The 17,938-nt window shown below is 33.2% G+C and overlaps 1 protein-coding gene across 1 annotated transcript; it reads right to left on the bottom strand.

Annotated features, from left to right (window-relative positions):
• Positions 1-1,600: 1,600 nt before the first annotated feature.
• LOC112769552 (monooxygenase 1) lies at positions 1,601-16,071 on the bottom strand. The gene is made up of 6 exons (XM_025814061.3): positions 15,827-16,071; positions 15,600-15,746; positions 14,613-14,666; positions 14,275-14,446; positions 3,289-3,523; positions 1,601-2,308 (listed from the first exon to the last, which is right to left on the bottom strand). The coding sequence occupies exons 1-6, from the start codon at positions 15,907-15,909 to the stop codon at positions 1,779-1,781; spliced, it is 1,221 nt and encodes a 406-aa protein (XP_025669846.1). The 5' UTR covers positions 15,910-16,071; the 3' UTR covers positions 1,601-1,778.
• Positions 16,072-17,938: the final 1,867 nt, after the last annotated feature.

The raw sequence follows: 17,938 nt of genomic DNA, 5'->3' as shown, positions 1-17,938 counted from the left end.
ATCTATCTTGAAGAAAAAAATTTCCTTTACTAACTTTTTCATTGATGCTACCAGCAATATGAGCAACTCCATCCAAACAGTAGATACGATCGGGGTCATCTTCCATATCCGCAGTTTTAAATCTTGTCGTGTTGGGACCTCACTTTTCTCTCTCACATGGGTTGTTGGAAGAGGAGAAAATTGTGGTTGTAATTTGAAACAAGCTAATTCAAATTCTATATATATAGTATACGAAGACTAAATCAAATCTACTTAATTCGATTTACCTAAGGCTTCGTCAACTATAAATCAAATTCAATTTATTTGATTTATTATAGTCTATAAATCGAATTCAATTGTTTCAATTTACTATAGGTTGGGCTTCAGAAGAGTATCACTACTAAATCAAATCTACTTATTTCGATTTAGTACTGAGCCTGGTAATTCGAATCTAATTTATTCGATTTACATTGAGAAAGTATAAATCGAATTAATTGAATTCGATTTACAAAAATATGGAAATAATATATACATATAACCAGTCTCACTTTAAGACATTTATGTAATTTTTTCCCTCAATTGATTTGTCTACGGGAATTACCCACTTTTAAACTTATTGACAATAAAAAGAAAGAAAAGTATAAGAAACTAAATGTCTAACCAGGCAAAACTTGAACAATTTAATTAATTATAATTATTAATAATTAATTTTAAATTTTTTAAATTCAAAATTTAAAAAATTTAAAACCAATTAAGTAAACCTAATTAAAACCTATAAAAACCTTCTTTTTTTCTCCCACATTAACTTACCCACCTCCAACAACCACACACACCCCTCTTTCTCACCGTCAGAGCCCTCTCTGCCCTTTTCATAAGAATACGACATTTTCGTCCAATCCAATTACTTGTCCATGGTGGATCTCTAGACACAACATGGTATCCTGCATTTGTGTATAATTTTGCGTGCACCAAGATCATTCTTCATAAGCCAGAAGTGCAAGAAACTCATGACCCCACGAAATGGAAAGTTTGTCACACGCTTTCAACAATGCAGTAGCTATTTTCTTTCTCCTGTAGTCACCAGTTAATTAGTTTCAGAAATACACACCGTTAAATCAGTCAAATCACGATTCTATTACATCCAATCTCCCTTTGAATCGGTCAAATCGCGATTCCATCACATTCAATCGGTCTCTGCTTTGCACTTGATTCAGCTTCAGGAATTATTTAAGGAAAGAGTGGTAGAGTACGAATTATTCTTGAACAATTACAGAAATATAAAAAAATTCATTTAATATGAAAAAATATTCTAATGCTTAACAAAAGAAATATTCAGTTATATTTTGACAAAAATAATTAGATATCTATAAAATTTAAAAAAAAACTATGAAATTGTTAAAGAAATAAAAACATTCACATTTGTAATAAAAAAATTCAAAAAATATATAAAAGAACATCCATTTAGTATGAAAAGAAACATTCTAATCTTTAGCAGAAGAAACATCCATGTATATTGACTTATTTTTATTAAGATGAGTTTTGAGATCCAGCCCATTAAAAAATTGGCAGGAATTGGATGAACCCCCTCTTGATTCCCTAACAGAATTGTAAAAAGAAATCATTTATTTTAAACTTGTCATGTATATCTCATTCACTTAATTATCTTGTTATACATATATACAAACAAAACATTTTAAAATTACATATAATTAAATTATGAAAATGTAATTATATAACATTCCAAATGCTTTAAAATTTTAAAATACTCTAACCAAACACAACCTTAAATCTTCTTCTTGTCATAGAGTTCCACACTGATAGTGGATATGCCAATCGGGATCTCTAAATAGAACAACAATGAGGGCAAGGATAGTCACTTTCACCATGAGGGATTGCGCATCAAGCTTCTTCCCAATAAGGAAAGAATTTAAAGAGAGCCAAAAAATTCTCATCCTCCTTTCTTTCACATATTCATCAAATGCTTCCTCTATGAGAGTATTATCTTCTACTTGCACTCTCTTATTAGCATCATTATTGTGCATCTTTTTTGCCAGGAATCTAGCTAGAACAATTGCATCTTCTATGGATGCTGCGCCACCCTGTGCAATGAATGGCCCTGTGCCGTGCATGGCGTCGCCGGCCACCGTCACTGTCCCTCTCCTGAAGTTGTCAAGAAGTAAGTCCCATGGGGGACGGTACTTCAAGTCCGTGAGATGCAACATGTTCATATCACAATTTCTTATCATCTCCGTTGTGTGTGCCGGGAAATCCTTCAGTGAATCCATTAAAGATTGTCTCATAAGAACTGGGTTTTTTGAAATGGTTGAATCTGTTTTTATGGGATCAAACATGATTATTAGTTCTCCTCCGATCCAAAATCGTCAAAATTGTTGTGTTATAACTTATAAGTAGGAGTCTTGAAATAGAAATTACAAAGACATAACAAAAGATAGAGCTAACCTAGAAGAGAAGTGTTAGGCAAACAAGTTTTATAATTTGTAGTCATTAATTAGTTATTATTAGTATTTTTAATGGTGTAAGATTATATCTAGTAGTATAAGATTGTTTACTTTCTTTTTGTTTATTAAGTGTTGGACAAATTTTAATAAAACTGTTAATTTCATACCTAGAAAATAGAAAAGTTATATTTTTGTTGGATAAAAAATTATTTTAGCCTTTATTATTTGGATTAAATTTTAATTATATTTTTAATATTAAAATATTTTATTTTTGTACAAAGAATTTTGAAATAAGATGAAATAAAATACTAAAAAAAATTAATTTCAATTATTAAAAATAAAATTAGAATTTAATCAAAATATTAAGACAAAAATAATTTTTTATTTTAAGTTTAATTCAATTATTTGTATAGACCGAAAATTATTAGGTAAATATTATTATTCTTATAATAAGTACATTCTTATAATATATCTTTATTTTTGTTTTAATCGAATAATTAAATTGAGAAATAAAGGTTAATTGTTTTAAGAAAATATACAAAATAAACTTTTCAACTAATATTTCTCATATTTTTGAAATTCTTCTTTTCTTCTCTTAATTTTTACTCATTCACCTAATATTTGAAGCTTTCTTAAACAAACAAATGAAAAAAATTTAGTTATTTTGTATTCTAAAACATATTTAAATAATATAATAATAAAAATTATTTAGATTTTTATATAAAAAATATTTTTATATAAATTACTTTGATAAAATATTTTTTATAATACTCTTAAAATGAGTTCTTAAAATACATTAATAAGATCCAATAAAAAGATAGGGGTAGGGTGATTAGATGAAAGTAATGACCTTGATTAGTCCAGGGCCTTGTGACGAACCAGTAAACGAGGTTATAAGACACTGGAACCCTTCCAAGTCGAACTTGATCTTTGATTATCATAACAAACTCAGCACCAAATTGATGACCATCAGGATAATATGTGAAGCCTCGTGCAACGCAAGTTGAGAGGAGCAAGAACCTCACTGGCCGCAAACCAATCATGCTTGCAACTATAGAATTCACCCCGTCGCATCCAATAACAGCCTCCATGTAAAAACAGAGATACAATATAATGTTACTAATTGTAGTCACATAAATTTGTTACTTGTCAATTATCCTATTACACTTCTATTAGATATTAAGTAGATTGTAATTAAACCTTCATTTAGTCATTTAACTTAGTTTTAGTGTTGTTAGCTATATTTAGAAGTTAGTAAATGCTTAGTATTATGTGAGTCATCATCCCATTTTATATATATATATATATATATATATATATATATATATATATATATATATATTTTGTTGAGTTTAGTGAACTAAATTATAATTAAAATGATGATTAAATATTATTGAATTAATATTAAATTATTTGTGTAATTAATTTTATTTAGTGTGCAAAAAACAAAATAAATTGAAACTGACCAAGAAATAATAATTTAAGCCATATGGAATCTGGCTCACACACACACTCAAGGCCCAATGTTCATTTGTTTTCAGCTCAGATGCTTCTCATCTAAAACAAAAACGGGCCCTTAACAAGATAAAAGTATAAAAACAAATTGGCTCATAATCAAACAAAAGCCTATACGATGGTCCATAACCAAAACTCACACTCATGAGCTTGGTTTTCATTTCATTCGAACACTGTTACCCACCGAATTAAAATTCTCTCTTTTCTCTCATCTCATTCTTTTACATCACATCACTCTGAAGCAAAAAAAAAAGATTGAAAAATTTTTAGAGTTAGGGCACAATAAAGAACAAAAAGCTAGTTTCTAAGAAGAGAAAGAAAATGGACTACAACAAGAGGGAAGATCTCATCCAAGCAGAGAATCACAAAAAAAGATTTCTCCATTTGTGCTTCATCAAAAAATGTTGAAGAAATCCTCTGAGTTACAAGCACTGTTTTAAAAAATGAAGAAAATGAAGTCAATAGTATTCTACTGCTTATCAACAGTAAAGAAACAAACTTGGGGTCAAAGAAAAGATGCATGGCCCAGATTTAAGAAGCATGAAGAAAAAGGATGAAAGAGAAATGTATGGTTGTATGTTACTCCTTCTGCTCTCTCTCTCTCTCTCTCTCTCTCTCACTTCTGTGAACGTCGCTGCTGATTCTGATCTTGGGAGAAGAAAAACCAACATGTGCTGAAGCAAGGTTTCAAGCCTAGGAAGCTTCACTCTTCTATAATAAGGGTGAACGGCCAAAGATTGGGGCAAAGAGTGAGAGAACTAGTTTCGATTCCCATAGCTCACTAGGCTATTAATTTTTTTCCTTCATGGTTTCTATTTTATAATTCTTTTTCTCAATTTAGTCTGTCTGAGTTTCATTGGTAAAAGATAAAATAGTGAGATTTGTAAGAAAAATAAATGAGTGAAAAAAGATAATGAGCTAGACTTAGAGAAAAAGTCTAAGTTATTTCAAAAATATTTTGTATGTATTTTTGTTTTGTGGTCATGATCCTGAAGAAATTCCCTTACAAGTTATTTCAAGTTCAAGTTAGGCTAGAATCTAGACTTATCCCAAATTGTATTGGGTAGATCCTAGGGAGAATTGGTGATTGTAATCTGTTGAAAAGATAGTGAAATTTCATCATAGTTGTGATGGAGACTGGATGTAGACTATATTGTATTGGATAGCTGAACTACGATATATTTGTGTGTTATTCTCTACTATCTTCTCTATTTTTGATTCTACACTAAAGTAGACAAAAATAAAATATCTCTTTATTTTTCTATAAAACTTCACTTTTTTACAACTCTCCTTGCAAATAATTCTATTCTGCTTCTACTGCATTTGATTAAGCACTACAATGCAGAACTGATTTTTTTCCCAAATTAAGCAAATACAGTTGCTAATATGATATCAGAAGAATATTCAAACTTTCTCTTTGTCCTTCTTTGATCTTTTCGATCCTTCTCCTCATTTCTTCTAATTCTTTCTTTAATCTTCTTTCTTCTCCATTTTCTTCTCTCCCACAAAGATTATTCTATTTCTTGCGTGTTCTTTATTTAATGGCGGCAATTGATGAAACCGATCCTTTCCTTCGATCAGCCGAACCTTGCACTGGTCTCGCAAGTCCTCACTGGAGATAACTTTCTTTCTTGAAAATGATGGATGGAAATGGCCCTCAATAGAAAGAATAAGCTCATATTCGTAGATGGTACGATTCTGCCATCGAAGGAAGATGATACAGCTCCGCCGATCAAGGAAGCTAATGTGCAAGTTAAACAAGGGAGAGCAAATTGGGAAGCTAGTGTGCAAGTTAAACAAGTTGATATACAGTTTAAGGCAAGCATCAAGGTAATGGTTCACAAAATTCTCCACTGCACTAGTTGGAGCTGGATTCATCCAATCAAAATTTGATTATTCTTTATTTCATCGAGGCACAATTAAGAAACTTGTAATAGTATTGGTTTATGTTGATGACATCATAGTGGCAAGCAAAGATGAAGAAGTCATTGCTCAAATACATCAAATACTGCAAAATCTATTCAAACTCAAGGTACTAGGTCCTCTCAAGTATTTTCTTAGTTAAGAAATTGCAAGATCTAAAGAAGATATATCTCTTTCTCAAAGAAATTATGTCCGATCCCTATTGGACGATACTGAATTCTCATATTGCAAACCTGTTTCATTGCCATTTGACCCTAATGTAAAATTGAATGCCTCAAATAGTGAATTGTTTGAGGATACAAGACATTATAGAAGGCTGATTATTAGTAGGCTGCTTTATCTCACTATATCTAGATCAAAGTGAATAAGCTCAGCCAATACATATCTACTCCAAAAACTACACATTTGGATGCGGTACACCATGTATTGCGCTACTTGAAAGCTGTTCTAGGCCAAGGATTGTTATTTTCATCATTATCACCTTTGACCGTCAAGACTTATGGTAATGTTGATTGGGAAAGTTGTGGTGAAACAAAAAGGTCCACAACCAGTTATTGCGTGTTCTTAGGTGATTTTTTGAAAATCTAAGAAACAGGATACAGTCTCTTTCTCGAGAGGGAATTGGGGAAACACCGGGCGGGGTAGGACTCGTCAACTACAACCTCAAACCAAGTATCCTAGGGTTTGGAACCGAGAAGAGTATGTTAGATTGGAACAAGATTCTTTCACCATCTTTGTGGATAGGCTACCGGGAGATATATCGAAGTATGAATTGTTTCAGTTATTTTCATGGACGGGGAGGATCAATGACATCTATCTCTCAAGGAAAATGAGAAATGGTGATGTATACCTTTTTGCGTTCATCAGGTACACTACGAAGGGAGGGGCGGTCTCAGAAATGAATTCCATGCGGCTACGACGGAAAGGTGATTTTTGTAAGGGAGGCTAAGTACAAGAGGGATACCTCCAAGGGAAAGACTGCGGTAGACACCAGAGGTACGAGAAGGAATGCGATGGACAGTAGGGCTGATGATGGAAAATCCCCCGGACAGGATGAAGAGTAAGTATATGAAAGGAGGCGCGCAGATATTGGGGAGGCTACTTGTGGGATTATTGGTAGCAAACCTTATTATCTTGTGGACGACGCATAGGCTTGTAATCATATAGGGGACTCATCGGTAAAGGAAATTTGGGTCTCTGCGGATACCACTAATTTGGATTGGCTAAATAGGAGTATTATTGGGATGACAACTTCTACTATAGATTTTCATTTGTTGACTGCAACAGCTCGGACGAATTGGTCTAATGTGGTAAAGATTTGCGAGATGGAGACGTATAAAGCTTTATTAGTTTTCGATAGCCTTCGTAGTGTGGAATAGGCTCTTGCTCTGAAACTAGATAGTCTTTTAACGTTCTTCAGTAGTGTTAGACGATGGAATGAGGCTGAACGATGTGATAAGAGAAGAGTTTTGCTGGAGTGCGTTGGGGTCCCTCTACATGTTTGGTCAGACACTACGTTCCGTATGATTGGTGAACAGAGGGGTGAGATGGTGTCATGTGATACTGCGATAATTTCTCTTATGTCATTTAGCGTGGGGCGTGTGCTAATTGATACGTTTCGGCTTGGCGCCATTAGTGAAAGAATCCATCTCGTTGTAGGCACGGTTGGGTTTGATGTGGTGGTTAAGGAGGCGGGAAGTAATGCTTGGGCCTTATCGGGTTGTACGTTGAAGGAGGTCGTGGCCAGCAATCGTGGGCCCATGCTCGGCAGCGCCTATGATGCTGGGGAATGTAGTCACGTGCAGGTAGTGGGACGGGAAGCGGAGGCGGAGATGGTTGTCATGGTGGCAAGGGATGAAGAACAGCAGAAGGGCAGAATGGTAATACACCCAGAGATTTTGAATGAATGGAGTACCAAATTTTTGAATTCTAAAATGGCAACGACAACAATCAAGGGATTTAAAGAGACAACGGCTGACGGTGTATGATTGCTACCTAATATTACGGAAGAAAATTCAGGTCGAACCTTATCCTGGGACTATGGAAGTTATTGTAGGGCTCCTAGGGCTGAGATCAGCAGTACGTACAGGGAAAGTACAGCTGCGAGTGGGGCGCGACGCGAATTGAATGACGTAGTAGGGTGTGGTGATGAATCTGGTGGGTCGAGTGCGGCAAGGACGCAGCATATTGATGGTGGCTTGGAGATGGCGAGGCTGAGAGGGGGGTCTCGTATGGGTTGGTGGGTCCTCTTGAGCTCGTCGACATGCAGAAGGGGGAACGGGGTTGTGATTTGGCAGGGGAGGGGATAAAGACAAGTTGCGGTCCGTACAAAAAATATTCGAAAAGGGTTCGACTGATTAAAGGATCGGACAGTTTGGAAGGCCAAGGTCTGGCAGTAATGGCAGAGGTAAAGGAGGATGGTGCAAGGGGAGAGCCAGAGGACCTGAGGGATGCAACACTGGATGCTGACAGTGATACCGGCACGGAAGAGTCTGCAAATGAACATGAGAATGACATGCAAGAGAACAGGAAGGCTTGGGACCTGGCAGTTGAATCTGGAGCGGTTCAGTACAATGAGGAAGATGATATTATGGCAGTACTACAGGCACAGAATGAGGCAATAGCCCGGAAGAAAAGATAAGCAAAGCAAAAGGAGAAAGCTAGAAGAAGTCGCCCAAAAAATTGGAGTAAGGTGTGTATAGCTAGTTTTAAATGATTTTTAGCTCTTGGAATGTTAGGGGGGTTGGCGGGAGTTGAAAAATTGAGTATGGTGAAAACCTTTAGGCGAAATTTTAATATACATATGTTAGGCCTGGTAGAAACTAAAAGAGAGGTAGTAACTAAATTTGATATTGTGCAACTGTGGGAAAATGATGCGATAGGATGGGAGTATGTCAGGGTGAAAGGTGCTTCAGGCGGTCTATTGTTGATGTGGGACGAAACGGTTTTTAAGATAGGCAACTGTTATAAAGGGGATAGATGGTTGTGCATGGAGGGGGAGCTAATCAAGCGTAGTTTTCGTTGTGCTATTTGTTTAGTGTATGGTGCGCATACTAGGAATGAAAAGCTGGTTGTGTGGAAAGAGCTGAGCTTTTTATCTGGGTTATGTCAAGTCCCTTTTTGTTTTATGGGAGACTTTAATGAGGTTGTTAAAGTGGAAGAGCGAAAAGGGGCTACTACTTTGACGGGGTCGGCAGGGACTTTAAATCTTGGATTCAGGATATGGAACTAGTGGACTTAGACTTATCTGACCGCCTGTTTACCTAGTTCAGGGGCCAATCTTGTAGCCGCATTGATAGAATGTTGGTTACTTTGGAATGGCTAGAAGAGTTTCCCGATACAAGGCTACGAGGTGGTCCAAGAGGGTTATTGGATCATTGCCCAGTGGTGATGGAAGCTGCAAGGGTCGGAAGGGGGCCGAGACCTTTTCGAAGTCTTGATTCATGGTTCACTCATGAAGGGTTCTTGAGGATGGTAAAGGAGGAGTGGAGAAGTCTAGGGGAGGTGCGGTCCCTGGACAAGTTAAAGGCCATGACGATTCCTTTGGGCAAATGGCATAGAGAGAATTTTGGGTTTATGAACATGAGGATTAAAAAGTTTGAGGAGAAAATCAAGAAAGTAGACGATATGGTCAGTAATGGAGTGCATGATGGAACCTTGGAAGCAAGAAGGAAGGCACTGGTCAGCTCTTGTAAGAGGTGGTATATCAGGAAGGAGGTACATTGGAAGCAGATGTCAAGATCTAGGCATGCAAAGGATATGGACAAAAATACTCGGTACTTTCATAATTTAGCTTCAGCTCGAAGGAGGAACAATCGGATTGATGCTTTAATGACTCATGGAAGAGTAGTGAGGAATCAAGCCAGGATTAAGGTGGCTATAAGAGATTTCTACAAGGACTTGTACCAACAGGAGGTGTCACCTAACGTAGGCTTTCGGGATGGGTTAGTAATGCAGATAGATGTGGAAAAGGCAACAGAACTGGAGTTGATGCCATCTGTTGAAGAGATAAAGGAGGCAGTATGGGATTGCGAGTCAACAAAAGCACCATGAAGTGACAGATATAATATGAATTTCATCAAGAAGTGTTGGGAAGAAGTTAGGAAGGAGTTTACTGGAGCAGTCTTGGATTTTTTTCGGTCTTCTAGGTTACCTAGAGATTCGAATATCACTTGGGTGGTGTTGGCGCCGAAGTTTGTTGGGGCTAAAGAAATAAAAGACCTCAGGCAAATTAGTATAGTGGGTTGTGTGTATAAGGTCATATCTAAGGTATTGGTTCGGAGAATGAGGAAGGTCATGTCAGGGTTAGTAGGAGAGACACAAAGTGCATTTGTGAAGGGCAGGAAAATTCATGATGGGGCATTGATAGCCTGTGATACTGTACAGTGGCTGAAGGCTAGGAAGAAGAGAGCTGCGATTATTAAACTTGATTTTCAAAAGGCATACGACGGGGTCAAATGGAGCTTTGTGGATATTGTTTTGTAGAAGATGGGCTTCAGCCATATATGGAGGGGGTGGATTAAGGAGTGTGTCTGTTCTGCATCTATGTCGATTTTGATAAATGGGTCCCCCACTAAGCCTTTCATGATGGAAAGGGGACTACGACAAGGAGATCCTTTATCGCTGTTTCTGTTTGTGCTAGTTGTTGATGTGCTACATAGGATGATCAGGGAGGCGGTGAGGAATGGCCGCATCTATCTACTTTTGGTTGGAAGGGATAACATTGAGCTGTCGCACTTACAGTTTGCAGATGATATCATTCTCTTCTGTCCTACTGAGGAAGAAACTACCAGGAACTACAAGCGATTGTTACGTTGCTTTAGGCTAATGTCGGGATTGAGTATCAATTTTGAGAAGTCTAGCTTCATTCCGCTTAATAGTTATCGGCATTGGGCGTGTAAGATGTGTCAGTTGCTGGGATGCAAGGAGGAGTCTCTACCAGTCCGATATCTTGGCATTTCTCTTGGAGCAAATCCGAGGCTTGTGAAGACTTGAAAACTGGTGATTGATAAGGTGGAAGCCAAGTTAAGTCTGTGAAAAGCAAAGACCCTAAACAAAGCGGGTAAGCTGGTTCTTATTAAGTCTGTTCTGAATAGTTTGCCTATCTACTATCTTAGCCTATACAAGATGCCGAAGGCGGTAGCGGAGAAGTTGATCTCACTCCAAAGGCGCTTCTTGTGGAGTAAAGAGAAGGGGAGAAATGGGATACAACTAGTAAAATGGGAAGTGGTGATGGCTCTAAAAAAAACAGGTGATTTGGGAATTGGAGACGCAGTAATTCGGAATACAACTTTGCTCTTTAAGTGGTGGTGGAGGTTCTCGAAAGAGGATTGTCCCCTATGGAAGAAAGTCGTCTGCTCCTGTAATAACTCGAATCCGAATGAGATGCTGTGTGGTCAGCCTGTACCTACAAGGGGGTCTTTGGAAGGATATTTGCCAGTTACAAATCAGTGAGCTACATGTGAGAGAAAAATGATCAGGGGTTTGTATATGGATGTAGAGAATGGCAAAATAGTACGATTCTGGGAGGATACCTGGTTACCTCACGGTGTTCTTAAAGAGTTGTTTCTAAGACTTTTCTCGGTCTCAAATTTCAAAGGTTTTATTATTTGGGATTGCGAATTTTGGGATGGATTAGAACGGATATGAAATTTTCAATGGAGGAGAGAGCTTTTTCAGTGGGAGTTGGCACTAGTAAACCAACTCCATCAGGTTTTACAATCTGTTAAGCTAACATCTGAGAGAGAGGATAGAGTGGTCTGAAAATTTGATAGATCTGGTATTTATTCGACTAACTCATTTGTGCAGGTGTTGCAGGAAGCGGTTCTCCCGGAGGAAATAACAAGCTATAGCTTCACAAGTGCAATTTGGAAGGGTTTCGTTCCACCAAGGATCGAGTTATTCTCTTGGTTTGTGTTGGTAGGGAGGGTGAATACTAAGGACAGACTGTGTAGACTAGGTGTAATTAACCCAAATGATCGTACATGTGTCTTATGTGGTAAGTCTGTGGAGTCTGCTTTTCATTTGTTTGCTGGTTTTGAGATTTCCTGGCAAGTGTGGTATGCTTGGCTATTCGCTCTTGAAAGGAAATGGATCATGCCTGGTACACTCAAATAACACTTTGAAAGCTGGATGAATGCTGCAGCAAGAAGATGTGAGAGGAGGAGGTGGGTGATTGGCTTCTTTGCTGTTATCTGGACAGTTTGGCTAGAATGGAATGATAGAATTTTCAGGAATCAAAGCTCACATGTGGTGGATATTATTAGTAGATCCTTCTTGCTCTCCGATGAGTGGAGTGGTGGTGAACCTTATGGTTGTTGATGGCAATGCCGAAGATAACTAGGGGTTGTCATGACTAGAGTTGTCGAATTGTTCTTTATTATTTTATATGCTCCACCTTGTTGTGTTGAGCTTTTTCCTTAAAAAAATGTTATTACTGAGGTTGTGTGGGTTACAAGGTTGCTCAAAGAGCTTGAAGTCAAAGTAGAGCTACCCAGTGGCGGAGTTTTGTATGGATAAGGGGCCATGGCCCCAAAGTTTTTGTAAAAATATTAGTAATTCTACTTTAAAGAAAATAAAATTAGCTTGTTTGATTAAATTGATATACTTTTAACTTATGTATCTGAGTTTCATTTTCGTCTTCACCATTATTCTTTCAAACTTTTTATCCTATCCTATTTGACATAACAAATAGCATATCTTTAAATCAACAAGTGACATATCTTTAAATCAATGTTACAAATTAAATATTATTATAGAATTAACACTAAATTATATTTAGCTTCTCCTATAGTTTCATGTATTATTTTATTTTTAGAATAATAAAAAATATAATATAACTAGTATTAATATCAGTTATTAATAAAAAGTTATTATTTTATTTTTAAATCAACTTTACAAATTTAATGCCATTATAGTATAACATTGTTTATATTAATAAATTTTGATATTTTTATTTTATTAAAAATTTAAGACTTTGTTTTGTTGTATTATATTATTTAATTTGTAATAAAAATAATTAATCTTGAGACTTTTGAAAGATAAATATTATCAAAAATAAAATTAATTTTTTAAAATATTAAAAAATAATTTATATGTTATAATTGATTTTATATAATTTAAATAAAAATAAATTTTTATGTACAAAAACTAATTTTTTCATGTAAAAACTGATTTTTTTAAATTAATTTTTTATTTAAAATCAAATTAGCTTATTAATCTAAACAAAACTTTTTATTAATCAAAATCAGAATTATTTTTTATTAATCTTAATCATATAAAATTCTACATATTAATAATAAATTTAAAAATAAAATAATTATATTTATAAATTTTATTTTAATATAAATATTATTATATAATTTTTTATTAAGATTTTTGGTTTTCCAAACAAATTTTTTAAGCTCCACCACTGGAGCTACTGTTCATTTTTTGTGATAGCAAGGCAGTCATATATATATATTGCTGAGAATTCTACGTTCTATGAGTGCACAAAATATATCGAAATAGATTGTCACTTCACACGAAAAAGAATTTAGGATGGCACAATAAAATTGGTTCATGTGAAATAAGCTCATCAAGTTGCAGATCTTTTAACGAAGTCTGTCCAACCAACTTTATTCAAGTTTTTAATCAACAAGTTGTGAATTATTAATATTTTTTTTTTCAACTTGAGGAGGAATATTAGATATTAAGTAGATTGTAATTAAACCTTCATTTTGTCATTTAATTTAGTTTTAGTGTTGTTAGCTATATTTAGAAGTTAGTAAATGCTTAGTTGATCAACCAACAATTAGCTGAGTCATCATCCCATTATTTATGTATATATATCAGACTAAGCACGACAATGCAGCACTGATTTTTTTTCCCAAATTGAGTAAGTATAGTTGCTAATAACTTCCATTTTCAACTTCTCCAAATATAAAGTGTAGTTAATTTTGTTAGGTGACTATGACTTTTTTCACTAACGTAATACTTAACGAAGGGGTGGTCAATGATAATTTATGTATGAATACTTTTGGTCAATTTGTATACGCATGCATATGTAGAAATTGATAACACGTCTAAAATTCGAAACCTGCTTAATTTATGTTTTTATTTCAGTGTTTTTTGTTTTTAAAATTTTATAAAAAATATTAAAAATAATAAATTTTATTTTTTAATTTCATCTTTATTTTATTTTATTCTCTACAGAATTTTAAAATTAAAAATAATAAAAATATAAATCAAACAAATCCAATTTAATATGTTGTTAATTATTGACAAAAATTTATTAACATGCAATTTTGTATCTTTTATCATTATACATACATACTATGATTTTTAAATTTTAAATAAGGAACGTGAAAAGTCAAAGTTAAAGTTAAAGTCAAAGTCAAAGAAAGTTATAAATATATACCTTGGCTTGAAGGATTGTACCATTGCTAAGCATAAGGTGTTGAAAATGTGTGACAGGATCTAATTTAATGGAAAGCACTTGACAGCTCGTGCGTATAGTTCCTACCGGCAAGTTATTGGCCATGGCTTTGATTAGATCAGCACGCTTTAAACACCGAAATTCTTTACTAGTTCTGTTTATTAACAACAAATTTATTTTGATCTTATTAGATAATTTTATCAACGCGTTTGTAATTTTCATAGGTAAAAATATTGTTTTTTCCCATATATAATCATGTTAATTAACAACGAGACTACTCTGCTTTCTGTTACTAATTTTGAGTATACAACTCAACTCACCCCAAAGGTGTTTCCTTTTCCTCTTCTGCCTCGCTAAGCAATATCGTTTTCCCCCTGAAATTATACGTATATATTTAGTAAGTTGATCAATCAGCTGAGTACTAGCACTTTTAGTATATATATGTATAATTTTCTTTGGGTTTATTTTGGTACAATTTGAAATCTTCAAAAATAAAAATATATATACTCAGCAATTTGATGGTCGTGGCGATGACCAATAACAAGTTAGACCATTCCTCGTCATTCCAAAATAATCCTGGGTTTGAGTTTAATTTAGCTAAGAATATTGATCAAGAAAATCATAAATAAATTTTTAATTACTATAATATTAAATTATTAAAAAATTTCTTTCTATATTCGTAATTAACAATAGTTAACAAATTTCTTAGATTAGTATAACCTTAGTTCACATTCAATTAAATGTTAGAAGTGATGAACAGTACTATCTCACTTATATTTATGGTGTCCTATATTTATTGAGTTCAACAAGCTAAGGGAATCAATTTTTTTAACTGATTTTTTAAAATTATTTTTTATTTTAAATTATAAATCTTAAATTTTAATTCAAAATCTTAAATACTATTTCTAAATTCTAAATCCTAAATATTTAAAAAAATAAATTTAAAAATAATTTTATAATAAAAAATAACTAATATTAATTAATTAAAAATTAATTATCTAAACTTAGTCATACTTGTCAATTACCCCAAAAGGCCAAAACACCTGCTCTTAATATTTATTTTTAGTATGATATTTTTTCAAGGCATATAAGACATATGTTTATTCATTTGTATTATAAAGCTATGAGTTAGAAGAAATATATATACATATTGGTGAAAGCTCACATATAGTTATTTTCATGTAAAGATGATAGTAAAAAATTATTAAATGTTAATTTAATTAAATTTATCAAAATTATTTAACAGTTTTCAACTATCACCTTTGCATAAAAATCATTATACGTGAGTTTTGATTACACATACATACCGTTGTATTGGAATGGCAGTGTGTCTAAGAGATGAAGCAACGCCAAGCTGATCAAGTGCATGCCAGCCATTTGCCTGCATAATTATAGCTGCTCCTGTAGCTCGCAACTTGTCTGATCTCTCTAACACCAAACTCCTGATTCCCTTCCTGCATGTAGTTAATAATAATTAAATTAAAGGTCATGAAATAAAGATCATTTAAGTTTATTATTAGGGATGGACAATAACCTATGAAGGGCAAGTGCTGTTGCAAGCCCGCATATACCACCTCCTATTATCACAATCTCAGCATCTTCTGCACTATTCTCCATCTTCTTTGCGTTTTTCAAGTTAAGAGAGATAATAGAGCAAGATCGATCTTTTAGATATATATATACTTGTAGAGTAGTTCATATGAGGAATTTGTGTGACTCGTCAACTGTGTACTACATGTGTTAACTAAGGATAACTAAGTTTGGCGATTTCTTTAGTTAAGCGAATTGGTCTCAACAACAACTAACCAATATACTTTGCATGCATCTTGGGCAAATGGGTATACAATTTATTTAACATGCTTTAAAGATGGAGAGCAAATAAATTCAACAATGTAGGCGGATCATTTTTCCCTCATAATTAATTAAGTCTATCTCATCTCGTTCAATAGGTATTGCTATATAGAAAAGTATAAGTAGATAATAAAAATATTAGATAATATGAATAATGAATATATCAAATATAATGTTCAATTCACTAGATGTACGAATACTTATTCTAATATTAAGATTTAGGTGAATAATTTATGGTGTATTGTATTTTTATTTTATTGGGCCAATTTTAAAACCAACATTCACATTATTTACAAAAGTCATTGTCTATCAAACAAAATTCTTGTTATATACCCACCGCACCGTACCTTTTTGCGGGATCCAGGCTTAGAAAAAGAACTACATGTTAAATTTTGAACATATATTTCTTGTCCTCTTTATCAAAAAATAAAAATTATATAAAAAAATTACCAGATCAAGCCTTGATTATGTTATAAAATTATTTATTCTAAAAAATTAAACAAATAAAAAAAATACATAAATAGTTATAATTTATATCTCTAATGTATTTTTTTTTTTTTTTGCATAAGAGAGCCTTTAGAATTTGTATGAATTTTTGCATAAATTTTATTTCTCTTTCTTTGTTTGTGTTATGCTGAAATTTTTTTGTTTGAGATTAATAAGAATCGAACTCTAAATTTTTTGTTTATAGAAACTCTGATACTATATTATAATATTTTTCTCTTAAAAATTTAAATTAATAAAAAAAAACATATAAATAGTTATATTTTTAATAAATTAAAAATATGTATGAATAAGGGTGTCCCACTAGTATTTTCATATAATTTTATTGAAATGTATATATTTAAAATGTATAAAAATGAAAACACATGCAAACTATATTTCTATTGTTTTGACACAAGAAAGATTCCAGTCATATATATAATTAAAAAACACTTACAAATAGTAGAAACAATATCGAATTTAAATATAAAGAAGAAAATAAATATTCTTTATATATACCAAACTATAGGTTAAAAATGAGTATAAAATTAGATTGCAAAACATCTTAATAAATAAAAATTGAAATAAATCCGAGTCTTTTTAATTTTTAGATCTACCAAAAATGTGATGCGACATTATGAGATATATTTTTTTTTTACTCTGAATAGACTTGAACACTTTTTCGATATGAAAATTTTTTCATAGATAAATTTTTTTCTCGATGTATTGTCCTCCCAAATTCAAAATATTTATGTCATCATACCTAAATCACCCATAAAAAAAAGTAGAAACACTACAAAAGAAAAGAAATACATAAGAATGTAAGAGAATTGACACTGTAAAAATAGAAATTAGAGCAAGAATTGAATTGAACTAAAAAAAATTTTCTGATATATCAAGTGTAATTATTTTGAATTGGTGTTATTTACAGAGAAGAGCAGTATATATAAGCACAATCACAACACGCATGAAACTAAATATCTTAAACCCTCCTTTTCTCTCTTTTTGGAATCTTGATCTTCTCTATCTCTCATTCCCCCTTCTTCATTTCTTTTAAACAAACTCAAATTTTCTCCCTTTTTTTTAATCTCTTCCTTCATTCTACTCTCTTGGTTCTAAGATTTTCATCCTAACTACAATACCATTAAATTTACTTTTTTCATCTTATTTTCTTTTCCTTTTCTACTCTATTTTTCATTTTTCAAATTTTCAAATCATGGAGTTTCAGTTTAATGAGTGAATAAAGCATTCAATTTTTTAGTTTTAGTTATTATTAAAACTTCAAGATAACTCTTTGACTCAATAATTAGCT

This window comes from Arachis hypogaea, chromosome 3, assembly GCF_003086295.3.
Source record: "Arachis hypogaea cultivar Tifrunner chromosome 3, arahy.Tifrunner.gnm2.J5K5, whole genome shotgun sequence".
Classification (NCBI taxonomy): Eukaryota; Viridiplantae; Streptophyta; class Magnoliopsida; order Fabales; family Fabaceae; genus Arachis; species Arachis hypogaea.
The sequence above is the reverse complement of the archived record's forward strand: the minus strand, read 5'-3'. Positions and strand labels throughout refer to the sequence as shown.

Bases quoted from the DNA above. Each gene is read 5' to 3' on its own strand.
- LOC112769552 (XM_025814061.3), bottom strand. From the start codon at position 15,909: ATGGAGAATAGTGCAGAAGATGCTGAGATTGTGATAATAGGAGGTGGT. The intron at 14,447-14,612 runs GTGAGTTGAGTT...GTTAATAAACAG, and splicing joins GAAAAGGAAACACCTTTGGG to AACTAGTAAAGAATTTCGGT. The intron at 2,309-3,288 runs GTCATTACTTTC...CCATAAAAACAG, and splicing joins AAGGCCCTGGACTAATCAAG to ATTCAACCATTTCAAAAAAC.